At 46.1% G+C, this 14,510-nt stretch overlaps 1 protein-coding gene across 1 annotated transcript in view; it reads right to left on the bottom strand.

Moving 5' to 3' along the window:
• CFAP52 (cilia and flagella associated protein 52) overlaps nt 1-14,510 on the bottom strand; it is a 30,917-nt gene that overhangs the window by 15,735 nt on the left and 672 nt on the right. Inside the window, exons 2-6 of the mRNA XM_032777058.1 lie at nt 12,384-12,583; nt 11,042-11,178; nt 8,681-8,809; nt 5,340-5,439; nt 4,886-5,002 (exon numbers count right to left, since the gene is read on the bottom strand). Of these exons, the coding sequence (XP_032632949.1) occupies nt 4,886-5,002; nt 5,340-5,439; nt 8,681-8,809; nt 11,042-11,178; nt 12,384-12,583 (683 nt within the window). The remainder of the gene's footprint in view (nt 1-4,885; nt 5,003-5,339; nt 5,440-8,680; nt 8,810-11,041; nt 11,179-12,383; nt 12,584-14,510) is intronic.

Genomic DNA, 14,510 nt, shown 5'->3' with positions numbered 1-14,510 from the left:
GTCCTTGCTGCTCACTCATTTTCTCTCTAACCACAAGGTTTGCTTCCCTCAGGGACAGCACTGCCTCAGTACCCAGAGCAGTAGTGCAGATAATACTTTCATCTGCATACCTTCTCTTGCTGCTTGCTGACACAACAGAGAAATACATTCACACTTCTGCAAGAGAGATTTAAGGAAAAGCTTGAATTCCTTCGATGTTACACTCTCCATTGGGCATACGCTGAGAAGCAGTAAGAAGTCTTTTATAGATATGAGTAACGAGAATCCAAGAACAACTGTACTAGCCAGAGTGTTCATGTTTAGCATAAATCCCCATCCCGACTATTTTTTGCACAGGATTGACCTGTTCTGGGGATGAATCAGGGTGTGTAGTAAACCAGGCTGTTGTCTGAACGACCCCTGCCTCATTTGTTGCAGAACTTGAAAGTCATGTAATGAATAAGGTAGGAAGCTGCAGGAAGATAAGGAATGGTTTCATGTTTAAGGCATTTGAATGCTGCCCTGGGAACTGAATTCTGTTCCTGCGTCTGCCATGGAGTCCCCATGTGATGCTGGGTAAGTCTTTGAAACCAGTGGTAGTCACTGATTGTGTGTTCATCATTTTCTGGGTCCTGACTTGAAACCCTGGGGTCTGATTTGCAGAAGTGCTGAACACTTACAGCTGCAGTTGAAGTGAGTGATTGCTTTAGCAGTAACTGATAGCAGTAGTAGGTTTTCATCCTCTATATGGACCAGCACTAGAGTGGGATGAAACATGCACTTTGCCAGGGGTTTCACAGATATTTGCTGACAGAAGAGGAGTAGTGAGACTCAGGAATCTTGGGTTCCATTCCAAGCTTTGAAAAAAAGTGTGTTCTCTAGTGGGCACACACTCTTCTGCCCGTTTCCCCAAAGCCTGGCATCTTCTGCCCCATCCCTTCTAACCTATCCTTCTCCCCATTTTGCTTTTTCCCCACCTGTCTCCTTGCCCAGCCAGCTCTAGTCTTTCCTTTGGTGCTCAATGTTAAAGCCCCAATCTACTCTCCCACGCCCAGCTCCCTCCTCACACCCCAACTCCTTGTCCCCCTTCTGCTTGCCCAGAAAGTCCCAGTTCCCTCTCCAGGTTCCTCATCCAATCTCAGTCTCCATCTCCCACCCCAGACGCTTGTCCCAGTCTCTTTGTTCAACTAGCCCCGATTCTTGCCTTGCACTGCAACTACTTGCTAGATCTGTCTCTCCTGCCCTGACCCTCTGTTCCACACCCACTGGCTTCTGGCCCAAGTCTCCCTGATCCACCAGTCCCTTTCCCACTTCCCAGCCCCTCATTCAATCTCAGTGTTTCTCCATCCCGGCCAATTGGCTCCCTCTCCTGCCCCTCAATGGTTTGAGCATTGGCCTGCTAAACCCAGAGTTGTGAGTTGAATCCTTGAGGGGGTCACTTAGGGATCTGGGGCAAAATCAGTACTTGGTCCTGCTAGTGAAGGCAGGGGGCTGGACTTGATGACCTTTCGGGGTCATTTCCAGTTCTATGCGCTAGGTATATCTCCATATATTATTTCTGTCACTGGCTCCAAGCCCCAGTCTCTCTCCAGCTTCTAGTCCACGGGTGGGCAAACTTTTTGGCCTAAGGGCCACATCAGGGTTCTGAAACCATATGGAGGGCCAGGTAAGGAAGGCTGTGCCTCTCCAAACAGCCTGGCCCCTGCCCGCTCCCAATTCCCACCCCCTGACTGCCCCCCTCAGAACCCTTGACCCATCCAACACCCCTGCTCCTTGTGCCCTGACCGCTGCCTCCCGGGACCCCACGCCCATCCAACCCCCCCTGCTCCCTGACTGCCCTGACCCCTATCTACATCCCCACTCCCTGACTGGCCCCCAGGACTCCCATGCCTATCCAATCCCCCCGTTCCCCATCCCTTGACCGCCCCCTGCACCTCCATCCCATCCAGCTGCCCCCTGATCCCTGTCCCCTGACTGCCCCCCGGGACCTCTGCCCCTTATCCAACCCCCGCACTCCCCGTCCCCTTACCATGCCACTCAGAGCAGCAAGACTGGCAGCCACGCCACCCGGCTGGAGTCAGCCATGCCGCTATGCTGCCTGGCAGGAGCTCGCAGTCCCACTGCCCAGAGCGCTGGCAGCACGGCGAGCTGAGGCTGCAGAGGAGGGGGGACAGCAGGGGAGGGCCTGGGGGCAGCCTCCCTGACCTGGAGCTCAAGGGCGGGGCAGGACAGTCCTGTGGGCTGGATGTAGCCCACGGGCTGTAGTTTGCCTACCTCTGACCTAGTCCCATCCTCTTTGCCCAGCCAGTCACAGTTTCTCCTCCTTCGACTCCTAGTCAGTTTCTCTTCCCTGCCCTCTAGATCCTGTCTCACCAGACTCCTTATCCTAGTCTATTCCTTTCTCTTCCTCTGGCTTTTGTCCCCTCTGAATTCAAATCAGTCGGCTTCTTCCACACTGCCTGGGTGCCAGCAGCGGGGTCATCTCTTATTCTCTGTATTATCAGAGTTCCTAGGAGCCCTAGTCATGGACCCGGACCCATGGTGCTAGGTGCTGTACACACACAGAACAAAAAGAATGTTTCTGCCTATGATGGGATTTACAAACCTCACACTGGAGAGCAAGGGCTTAAAGAGCAACTCTGGGCCCAGGCAGCCGCACCTACAGGGTCTGCACAAGCTGCAGGCAAGGCTTTAAAAACAGAGAAGACCAGCTCAGAAGGAGGCTGGCAGTGGAGGGGAGCAGATGGTTGCCCTGAGCTCTGAGAGTTCAAGTATTGCCCCAGAGGCACAGCCCAGAAGAGAACCACCAAAGAGCACAGTGACCGGGTGTGCAGGTCAGAGACTCAAGAGAAGGGCTTCACCCTGGGACAATCAGTGGGGGCTGGGGTAGGAAGTGGTCCAGGAAGTGCTGTGGTCTGATACCCCAAGAGATTGATTATAGTCACCCACTGCTGGGCCCTGGACTGGAGCTTGGTGGAGTGGGTGGATCTTGGCTTCCCTACCCCCACCCAGCAAATAGCACAACACCAGAGGCCTTCACCTAAGATGAGAGGCCTGTGGGAGCAGATCATGATTATTCAAAGGCCCCGCCCCTACTTCCCCAGTGCAGGAGAGGGGAGCTAGAAACCCCTAGACTGCCCCAAGTACACTGACAGCACAGAAGAGCCAGGCTCCTGCTCTCAGGTCCAATGTGCAGCCCCATCCAGCCTGCAGAAACAGGGAGCAGCCATTACATGGAAAGTCCCTGGGAGCCCCTGTTGTCCTGGGCTGGAGCATGCTCAGTTGCTCCGTAAGAATGGTGCATTTGCACTCCAGTCAGCACTAGGAGCTGTGAGAAGCTCAAACATGCTCAGTGAGGATGGAATCTTCCAAGATTTTAGCTGTTAAGATCTAGCAAGTCTCTACTGAGCATGTGCAAAGTGTGATTTTTCAAAGGCTTATAAATTGGACAAATTTGGGCAGATTTTCATGGGAACAGCAAAAGGCAAATCCCTGATAAAAGGTCACACACCTGCCAAATGTCAGGTACCTGCTCCATAGCATGGGGGCGCTAGAGCATTTGAAAAAAAGATCACTAGAATTTCTTAACCTGGGCAAAACAACATAGTTTCCCACAGCTTTGTTCTTGGAAACAGCTGAACCATTTTGGCTGAAATTTTCCAAAAAAAATTCATGTGAGGCAGATGAAATGCAGCATGGAAAATTTCAGCCCAAATGGTTAAAGTTTGGCAAATTATAAGTCACTGAAACCAAGGTCTTGTGCTGGGAAATGTTGGGCAACCTCATTAGTAGGCAGCACTACTAGCCCTGTTACATCATACCCGCCCCCAACAGGGTCCTGCCCCATCCTGGCAACGGAAGTGAGTGGAGAAGATTTATGTCAGCCTCTGTTCCCATTTCACCATTTACTGATAGACATTTTCTACAGCAGTCTTCTCTAGAATAGTTTCTCCTCATTATCCCTGGAGTCTCCTCCCACCACACACTAATCCAGAGCTGATTTCTGAGGGCAGAGAAAGGTGGTCTTCTACCTCCACTTTTGGGAAGTTGCTAGAAACTGGGTGGATAAAAGAATGTGCTTGTTCTATCTGATGAGGACAAGGGATATAGTCTCTCCTTTTCCCTATTAGGCCTGAGGAGAGGTGTGTGGATGGGGACACCATGCTTGTGGGAGAGTTATTTTCCTCTCTTTCCCCCAGTTTTGCCAGTTAGCAGGACAGGTAGAGTGCTGCTGCTAACATCGTATCAGGGAAAGTGTGCTGAAGATCCATTCCCACTGAAAATTATTTGGTTGAGTTCAGATGTCAAACATTGCCCAACATCCAACCTATTCAGCAATTGTTATGTAACCTGGTTACCTCTACTTCTTAGGTCCTATCCAATATTACTGTAGTCCTTGGTTAAATGAAGTACATGTGAGCTAAGCACAAAGGAGGAAATTTCTGCCAAAACTGATTTCTCCTTTCTTTGTGAAATGGAACTCCTTTAATCTGCAATGGCAAAATCAAGAGCATCTGACCTTGCTCCATCTTTATAATACCATCATCATATACTGAACCTGATAAGAGAATCTGCATGATGGCACAAGAGCTATGGATAAAACCCAGCTTCTGGAATACACAGGGAGAGAGCAGGTGCTGAGCCAGATGAAACTGAACAAAGCTGAGCCAGTGAACTCAGTCTTGGGGCTCAGAGTCAACTACACCATTCAAAAGGAACTAATGGCACAGAACTGGGATTAGTTTCTGAATCGGCTTCAAGGAGGTTCTCTTAGAAAGAGGGAAAAATGCCCCCATGTCAGTTACTAACAGAGGGAGGAGGAGAATGGGAGGCAGGAGAAAAGCTACATGAGAAGTTGTGGTTAGCAAAAGTTACTTAGAAACAACCCCAGAGGAATGCCACTCACCAGGCTGAACTTCTCCTTCACAGGCCCATAGTCACTCATTAGTTTGCTTTTCATATTCAGTTTCAGGATATCACCACTGGAAGTCCCAACATAGAAGTAACTATCATCTTCTGCCATCTGAGGGAAGGTTTAAATAAGGAGATCAGGATCAGGTCATTGCAGACATTTATTCCATGCCCATGATTGTGCTGTATGAGTGGCTTTACTTCAGCATATTGCCCTGATTTTATTTGGGATGATACGAGTAAAGTCTGTGTTCAAACACACATAAAATGTTCCAGAGCTCTGTTGAAAGTTAAGACATTTTTCTAACTAAATCTTGTTAACATTCATAAGCAGAAAAGGGATTCCCAAAAGAAAAATGCTACAGGACACAGCCTGCTACAATATTACAAATGGTCTTGATCACCCATAAGTCTGCTTAGCTATATAGTTTCCACAGAAGAATACTTACCACAATACACGTGATTACTCTTTTTAGTGGCCCTGTTTGGCATTCTGTTGGCCGGATTTTTCGATTTGGTAGATCTAGTTCCCATACTCGAATAGTCCCACTGTAGCAAAAGAACACACATCCTAATCAAATTTATATATGCAGGAGTCTCTGAGACCTTCTAATACAGCAGTGTTCAAAAAGGACATTTAGTATGTTCTGTCTGGGATCCCCATCTTCTTAATATAGAAAGGAAAAAAGTACAATTTAGAGAGGCAAAAAAGGAACCTGTCCTTTTTATAAGGTAGGTTCTTGGTAACTTCTACTACTGCACCACTTACACTCATGTTGACTTATCTGGTAGAAGTATGAATTATGCTCCTGGGGAACATGTAATGACCTAGACACCTGCCATTACTCAGAGAGACATGCACTGTGGGGCCCTGATGGCTCAGGTTATTTCTGAGAACAGCAGCAAAGGGAATGTCCAGGGCATCCAAGACTATTTTCTAGTACTGTAACTTCACTAGCAACACAGGAGCCACCATATTATTTATTACTCATAAAAAACTACATTAAAAGAACATTCTAGTTGAAAACTCCAACACTCAAAAGTTAGGAAATGCCAGAATGAAAGATGCCCAGGAACCTTAAATCAGTCCTCTTGTGCTGATGTATTATGATACGGGCTTTAATTGCATGTGAACATACTATTTTTTCATAGGACTCCTGCATCATTCCTTCCATGGGGAATCATCATTGAGCAAGTCTGTTTGCAGTGGGGTCCCACAGGAATTGGTTCCTGGCCCTACGTTACTTAACATTTTTATCAATGACCTGGAAGAAAACTTAAACTCACCAGTGATAAAGTTTGCAGATGATACCCAAAAATTGGGGCAGCGGTAAATAAAGAAGAGGATAGGTCACTTACATTGAGCAATCTAGATTGCTTGGTAAGCTGGGCACAAACAACCAATGTGTGTTTTAATATGGTTACATGTAAATGTATATGTAATGCTGACAGATCCCAGTCATCAACAGGCGGAATTGAACCTGTAACCTCTGGAGCTTAGTGCATGAGCCTCTACAGCATGAGCTAAAAGCCAACAGCCTGTTAGCTAAGGCTGTAGAGCAGACTCATTTGATCTCGCAAAGCGGCCTCGGTGCCACTAGATCAGTGGTTCTCAAACTTTTGGACTGGTGACCCCTTTCACATAGGAAGCCTCTGAGTGCAACCCCTCCTTATAAATTAAAAACACTTTTTAATATATTTAACACCACTATAAATGCTGGAGGCGAACAGGGATTTGGGATGGAGGCTGGCAGCTCGCAACCCCCCATGTAATAACCTCGTGACCCCCTAAGGGGTCCCAACCCTCAGTTTGAGAACCTCTGCACTAGATGGGACAGAACACCACACCCAGAAGGTATGTGGGTTACATATACACCTACGAACAAAGAATGGAAGCCATATCTACAGGGAAGCAGGGACTCTGAAAAAGATTTGGGCAGGGTGGTGGATAATCAGATGAACAGGAGCTTGCAGTGCAAACCTGTGGCCAAAAGGGCTGTTGTGATACTGGGATGCATAAAGAGGGGACTCTTAAGTAGAAGCAGAGAAGTTATTTTATCTCTGTGTTTGGCACTAGTGCAACTGCTGCTGGAAAACTGTCTCCTGTTCTAGTGTCCACAAATCAAACAGATTGTTGATAAATTGGAAAGGGTTCAGAGAAGAGCCATGAGAATGATTAAAGGATTAGAAAACATGCCTTATAGTGATAGACTCCAAGAACTCAATTGATTTAGCTTAACAAAGAGAAGGTTAAGGGGTGATAGGATTACAGTCTATAAGAATCTACATGGGGAACAAATATTTGACAATGGGCTTTCAAGCTAGCAGAGCACAATTCAATGGCTGGAAGTTGAAGCTAGACAAATTCAGACTGGAAATAAAGTGTACATTTTTAATAGGGAAGGTAATTAACTATTGGAACAATTTACCAAGGGCTGTGGTGGATTCTCCATCACTGGCAATTTTTAAATCAAGACTGGATGTCTTTCTAAAAGATATTGCTCTAGGAACTGGGGGAGGGAGGTGGAGGGGAGGAGTTCTATGGCCTGCGTTATACAGTAGGTCAGACCAGATGAACACAGTGGACCCTTCTGGCCTAGGAGTCAATGAACTATCTTATGATCAGATCACAGGACCACTACATAATTGAAGAAAAAATGAGGATGTGAATCAGAACTGTTCTACCATCAAGACACTGTAACAAGCAGAGAGCACAAAGGCCTACGGATATGTCACAGTGAGCAGTTTGCTTCTCTGTTTCGACCTCCTCGTGGAGAGTACAACCGGAGAGCTGGATGGGGCTGCAGAACCAGAGCTGGAAGTATTTACAATGATAACACAGCACAGTGCCACTGAAAAGGAATTGCAGCTTTTTCTCACCTCTTCCCTTCCCTACCCCTCATCCGACCACTATCCTCAAGTCCCTTCATGTCACTCCACTCCTGTACTATATCCCCCTCATCTCGAATGCTTTGTTCCCTGAGCATTTAGTGCTCACTACATTTTAAAAACCCAACTCTAATTTCTAATTGAAAAACCCATCAAAACCAACAAGATGTGTGGACAGATTGACAAGCAAGTCCATCATCTCCTCAATCTGCCTTTGTTGGTTATCACTTGCAGAGCTATGTCTAAATCTAAGCTTAGAGAGCTTCAAGCAGGGACCTTCTCTTTCCTATGTTCTGTCTAGCACACTTGGCATGCCATTGCCATCATTTTCAGAAGCACCTACAATTCCCATTGATTTCAATGGCAGCTGCAGATCCCCAGCATCTTTAAAAAGCAACCCACATACAAGTAATAATATATTTAAAATGTGGAAATATGACGGTTTTGCATCAAAGAGCTCTCTTATACCGTACGGGGTGATACCCTCACTGGCTGTGACATGCAGTAAAGAAAAAAATCCAGCAATCTCTGAGCTGTCACTGCTCCTGAGTTAACGTGCCATTGTGCAGAGCCATTTATCAACTGCTCTTCTCAGGTAAACATTAGGAAGCAAATATTTTAACTGCTGCATGGGGAGTGCTGTATACAAACAGAACTGATGCACGCAGTTCCCTGTGCACTGCTTTGAAAACACTCTTTGTGTGCAACAAGCGAAAATGCCTGTAAGGGACAAGCTGATGGATATTCACAGGCCCCTTGACAGTGATAGGAAAAAACGTTAACACTCCACATTGTTTAACTTTCCTTCCATCTAGGTAAACAGTCTTTGTAGAAGGAAATAGCTTTGTGGGTTCCCCCACCTCAAGAGTTCTCTACTGTTGGCTAGACAAGACTTCCTTACTTTCCAGCACTAATGAACGCCTCGTCTCTGCAGTTGGAGAACGCCAGGACGGTAGCATTTCCAGCACTACGGGCTGAAGCAGGGCTGCCGCAGATGGCATCTCTCTTAGCTATGCTCCATACAACCACGCTGCAGGGAAAGAAGGGTTTAAAAAAAATAGTTTCAACTTGTTTAAATCATAAGACTATATCACCAATCAATAGAGTGAAGCTATCTTCCCAAACATGTTGCCAGATGAATCCAGGCTTGGGGCTACTTTGCAGAGAAAACTTTCACCCACACTTTTTGTGCATATATATATATATAGAACTGCAATTCACGTCCCTTGTTCATAAAGCAGCTTACTGGGTTTGTGCACTAGCCTTTTAACCCCTGTTGGCCAAGATTTTAATATGTCTTAGGTCATCACTAGAAACTGATCTGATGGATCTCCTCCTGTCCCCATTGTGAGAGACAGGACAACTTCCTGCAATATCTTTTGGAGACCACATTGTATTAACTGTATGAATGGGTTAAGGATCACTGTTGGCCAGGCACTGTATGAACACCACAGAGGGAGGGTTACCACAGCTCCTCCAGGAAATGAAAACAGTAAACAGCAGGGGAAGATTAAGGCAAATCACTCAGGTTATAACACCTCCAGACAAGTACCACCTCCTGGGGATGCTCGCATATTCTGGTTCAAACTAGATTCTCCAGAGACCAATATACAAAGAAAGGACTTTTGGATAAACAGCCCAAGCTTAAACTGACTCAAGGCCAGCATTCTGGTTTGAAGACAAATGAACTCGTAATCATGGGGAAAACCCAGCTGTGGGTGTTGAAGGACTAAAACCTGCCGAAGCCTCTAGGTTGGAGCTGAGGTGACCGCTGATAAGCTTTTTTGCATGTGTGCAGTTTCTTTCATTGTTTTAATCTGTTTTCTCTGTAATGCTTTCACCTTAAGAATAAAGGTAACTGCTAAGAAGGAGCTATGTTGTAACTTGTAACTGCTGGTCATACACTAGTCAGAGCCCTCGGAGAGCAAGAAAATGCAGGCGCTGGTCTTTTAGACAGTCTGGCTTGTTGGCGATATGACAGTATAAATCATAAAGACGTGCAGCCTTAAAATCCCTGGTCAGAAGGGAGTGAAACATGGGTCTCTGCCTAGGAGAGGTGATGGCTGAAATCTGGAAACCTTTCAGAGGGTGTCCTCAAGGGACCACGGAGGGGGAAACACAGGTGCAGTTACCCTGAAACTGTGATGCCCACCATAAAGACACCATACCATTTCACATCTTTGGCTTTCGACTGGTCAGGAGTGGAGCAACAGAGCCGATGCAAGTCAGGAATAAGGTACAGTGTCAGAGCCACACAGAACTTGCCTGAAACAAGGCCCAACCACACAAACACTCAGTAAGCACCAAGGGCAGTAGTCCTGACTGAAGTCAGAGGGGCTGCTCCTGGTAGTAAGCACTACACACAATAAGAAGTGTTTGTAGGATTGGGCCCTATGTCTTTTTCTCATCTGTGCTACAATAGTATTACTTCACTTTCATCTCTTCTCAATTGACTCACAGTTTAAAAATATTATATATTGCCCCGCGCGTATTCAAGTCTCCCTCTGTTATTTGTGTGCTCAGTTTACCATACAGCATAAACAGCATATTTCAAATAAAAACTACATGGGATGTAACATGGCCCAGGGCAGAACTCAATGAGGGGGTATCTGCAGAGAGATGTAGAGTTTTAGACATACAACTCCCATGAGAAGACCTATGCTTTCAATCCCTTGCATAGCTCCACAGAGAACCTCATCATTAAAGGCATGAATGTTCTTCCCTGCATTTATGACTGGGTGTATAGGTCCCATCCAATGACTGACAAGGATAGAAGCCATGTGCAGAGAAACCCACAGCTGCCAGCCCCTCTCATTGCATGGGAATGTGACTGGCAAATAATTCTGTCATGAGGGACGAGAAGGTGAGTGTGCTCCTGACAGTCTCTCTTGGCCAAATTCAAAGGTGAACCTCCGTTGATGTAATTTATACCTTCTTCATGTCCATACGTTAAGCCAAACAGATGCCCTAAAATTCAGGCAGTAATAAGATTCAGAGTTGATGTGTCAGGGCCTGCATCTAAATGAGTGTGAATTATGCTGTATATGAGAGAAGGTGCACAGTATGCCAGCTTCGACTCCCCTCTGCATTGTGGGCTGTGCTGGGAATCAAACTCACAATAGCAGGAGAGGAAGCTGCCAGCAGCACTTTTGCCTTCATTTATTTGGTCCTCGGACATGGGAAATTTCCTTTTAACCAGGCCCTCTGCTTATGTGACTTCTCTGATGGGGGAGGAGAGAGATTCAAAATTTAATCTTGTTACCTGCCATCATCCTGGCCTCCCAGTGACACCAAGTAAAGTTCATTTGGAGAGAACGCCAGTTTTTCAATTTTCCCCTTGTGAAGTGACAGCCGAGCAAGCAGCTCTCTCTTCTTGTAGTCCCACAAAATTATATCTGCCTGGGGCCCAAAGAACATTGGTTAGAATTTCCTCAGGTTCTTAGGTGCAAAAGGTGCTTCTGAGTTAGACTTCTTTCCAGCCCAGGACTCCATTTGTATGAATACTCTTCAGCTTAGCCACACTAAGGCCATGTCTACACTAGGAGTGCTTTACCACTACAGGAACAGCGGCATATTATACCAGCAAAGCTGCCCTTTGTACCACTATAATAAAGCCACCCCCCATGAGCAAAATAAACTATACTGGCAAAAGGGCAGCTTTGCTAGGATAGCATCACCTATACTAGATGCTTCTGTCAGCCCAGCTATATTGGGCGGCACTCACCTTTTCATACCCTTGACTAACATCATGATGCTGGTGAAACTAACTGTGTAGATCTGGTCTAAGAGACATCCCAAAAGAAAAGAGGGACTTCCAAGTTTAAGATTGTGTTTCATTTTAGAGTCCGAGTAACATCAGGGCCAAGAGGACAACAAGGGACAACGTACAAGATTGAGAGGTCCAAAACTGGACATTTTAAAATACTGCAAGGTGCTACTGCCCCTTTCGCACAAGGATCTTAGGATGCCCTACAAAGAGTCATTCATTCATTCATTCATTCTTTCATTCCCATGAAGAAGGCAAAGAAGGGCCAGATTTTCAAAGACCTTGGGTGTCTAAACATGCAGTTATGCACCCAGTGGGATTCTCAAAAGCATCTAAGTGACTCTGGAGCCCAAGTCCCATTTTCAAAAGTGATTGATACATTTAGCAGCCTAATGGGACGTGGGCACCTAACTAACTTTTGAAAATGGGACTTAGGCATTTTGGAAAATTTTACCCTAGTGACTTGCTTAAGGTCACATAGCAATTCAGAGGGAGATCTAAGAGTACATGCCTCCCAGTCCCCTGAAAGGCTTTTCCTCTTCTAGTATTTTCCCCCTCAAAACAAAAGCTTCAATTATTGTTTAAAAAACAAGAACTCCCACTGCCAAAAGCTCAGCTCTGAATCAGTTAGCCTCTACTGATGTAGTTAAAAATAACAGGGCCTGCTGCTATAGCCTTTACTCACAGGCTTTGTGCTACTAAGACAACAGAACTACATGCAAGATTACAGACTACAAGATCAGTCCTCTGCGGAGGAAGATTTCAGTTCGATACTCACCCCGAAGTCATTATTCGAATCCCCCAAAGGTTAAAATATAATTTAAAAAATATTACTCACCTTGAAGCCCATGAAAGTGACCTGTCCAGAAGCTACGTAACATCCACTCCGAGACACAGCAACACAGGACACATTGTTAGTGTGGCCGTGCAGGAAAGCTTGCGTGTTATTGTTCAGACCTTGAATAATTATGGTACATCCCAGAGGATAGATTAAGTGCTCCCGATCAGGGTGGCAGATCAGACCAAAAGGTATATGCCCTACAACAGAAAGGGAGTAAGACGGAGAATTCAGAGATTCACAGATTTTAAGGCCAGAAGGGACCATTATATCATCATATCATATGCTCTTAAATTATACCCAATTACCCCTGTATTGAGCCCAATAACTTATGTCTGACTAAACACAACTTGCGTTTGGCCAAAGAATAATTTTCAGAAGAGAGTTATTCTTTAACCTCTAAATCAGGGAAGCATGATCAATGGTCCTGATACATTTTTTTCCTATGTGTGGCATGGCTGCCAGAGCTCAGGTTTATAACCTATGAGCACAGTCTCATCCTCATCCCAGAGGGAGGAAAGCTAGCCCAGTGGTTAGGACACTAGCCTTGGACTTGGGAGACCTGGGTCCAATTCCGTGCTCTGTCAGATTTCCTTGTGATCCTGGGCAACTCACTTAGGCTGTCTGTGCCTCAGTTTCCCATCTGCAAAATGGAGATAATAGCACTGCTCTGCCTCACAGTAGGATAAATACATTAAAGATTGTGAGGTGCTCAGATGCTTTGATGAGAGGAGCCAGATAAGTACAATCAACTGATCAATTCCATCGACCCTTTGTTCCCTCTCTTCTTAATTTATTCCCTCTCCCACATTCAATTATCACCTCCCTTTTCCTACTCTCACTCCCTTTTAATATTTCCCCATGTTTCTCGCTCCATCACACAAACCCTCTCCTTTGCTCTTCCTTGAAATCCATGGAACCAAAAGTTCAAATCCAATTCTTGGCCTTATCTGTGTTCTTCATGCATCTGAGGTAGATACGTGCATTTTGGGGCCGGCAAAGGGATCCCTGAATAGCTATATTTTGTAAATGTCTATGAAAGGAGTTCTGGAAATGTAATATCCCTTTACCAGTATCAAAGTGCATCCACCTCTGAGGCACAGAGCAGGGCAGCCTAGAAGATAACTGGCATAATGTGCAACAATGTTGGGAGAGAAGGTTTTGAACAAGAAGCTAGGGCAAACCCCCTACTCTTATGATAAATGCTTTGGGATTTTAACATCCATGCAGAGCACACACATGGAAGCTTAGTTTTAAAATTCTCAACGGAAAATGCACAGTAAAGTGCATGAATTCTGTTGCATCCACCTCAGGCCCATGCAGAACACAGACAAGGCCAAGAACTAGATTTAAACCTCTGGATCTCAGGATTTCAAAACTAAGGCCATCCCTCTGGAAACCAACATAAACTTCACTGGGATCACACCCTAGTCCAGATGTTATTGTTGATGTAACATAGCAAACAGGTGCGCCACTGTGCTGACAGGTGCAAGAGATGCACCCTTGCCTTGAGGTTACAAAATCGAGACCCAAGACAAAGAGTGATGACAAAAAAAAACAAAAAACAGGCCAATGTGGGTGACAGAATGAGAGGCTGGGGTGAGTGGGCTAAGTGAGGCCAGATGGGGAGAGGGTGACTTTATTGCTCTGCAGGTAATTCTGCCAGGCAGAGATGTTTTTAGTAAGTTAAAATGAGTGGCAAGGTCCAGAGAGAGGGCCTGGCAGGTGGGGAGCAACAGGGTGTGCATGGGACCCCAAGTTAGCCCTCAAACATAGTGGACCCACAGAGGCAGATCACCACTCCCCAGGGATGGGGGAGGGGCCTTTTATCAGAGTTTGAAATAGATCATGAGATGAGGTCAGGTCCCCCAACCCTGACCACCACCAAACCCAGCCCTTCCCACCAGATTCCTTCCCCAAAACCTCCATCAGGGCCCCCAACCCAGCCCCCAATACAGCCCTCCCCACTACATCTTCCCCAGCCCTGCATCAGGGCCCAAAACCCACCTCCAATACAGCCCTCCCCACTAGATTTCCCCAACCCAGCCCCCCCATCAGGATGCCCAATACAGCCCTCCCCAGTAGATCTCCCCAATCCCACAGCCCACCCCCCCATCAGGACCCCCA

This window comes from Chelonoidis abingdonii, chromosome 13 (genome assembly GCF_003597395.2).
Source record: "Chelonoidis abingdonii isolate Lonesome George chromosome 13, CheloAbing_2.0, whole genome shotgun sequence".
Lineage (NCBI taxonomy): Eukaryota > Metazoa > Chordata > Testudines > Testudinidae > Chelonoidis > Chelonoidis abingdonii.
This window is presented reverse-complemented; position numbering and strand designations above follow the sequence as displayed.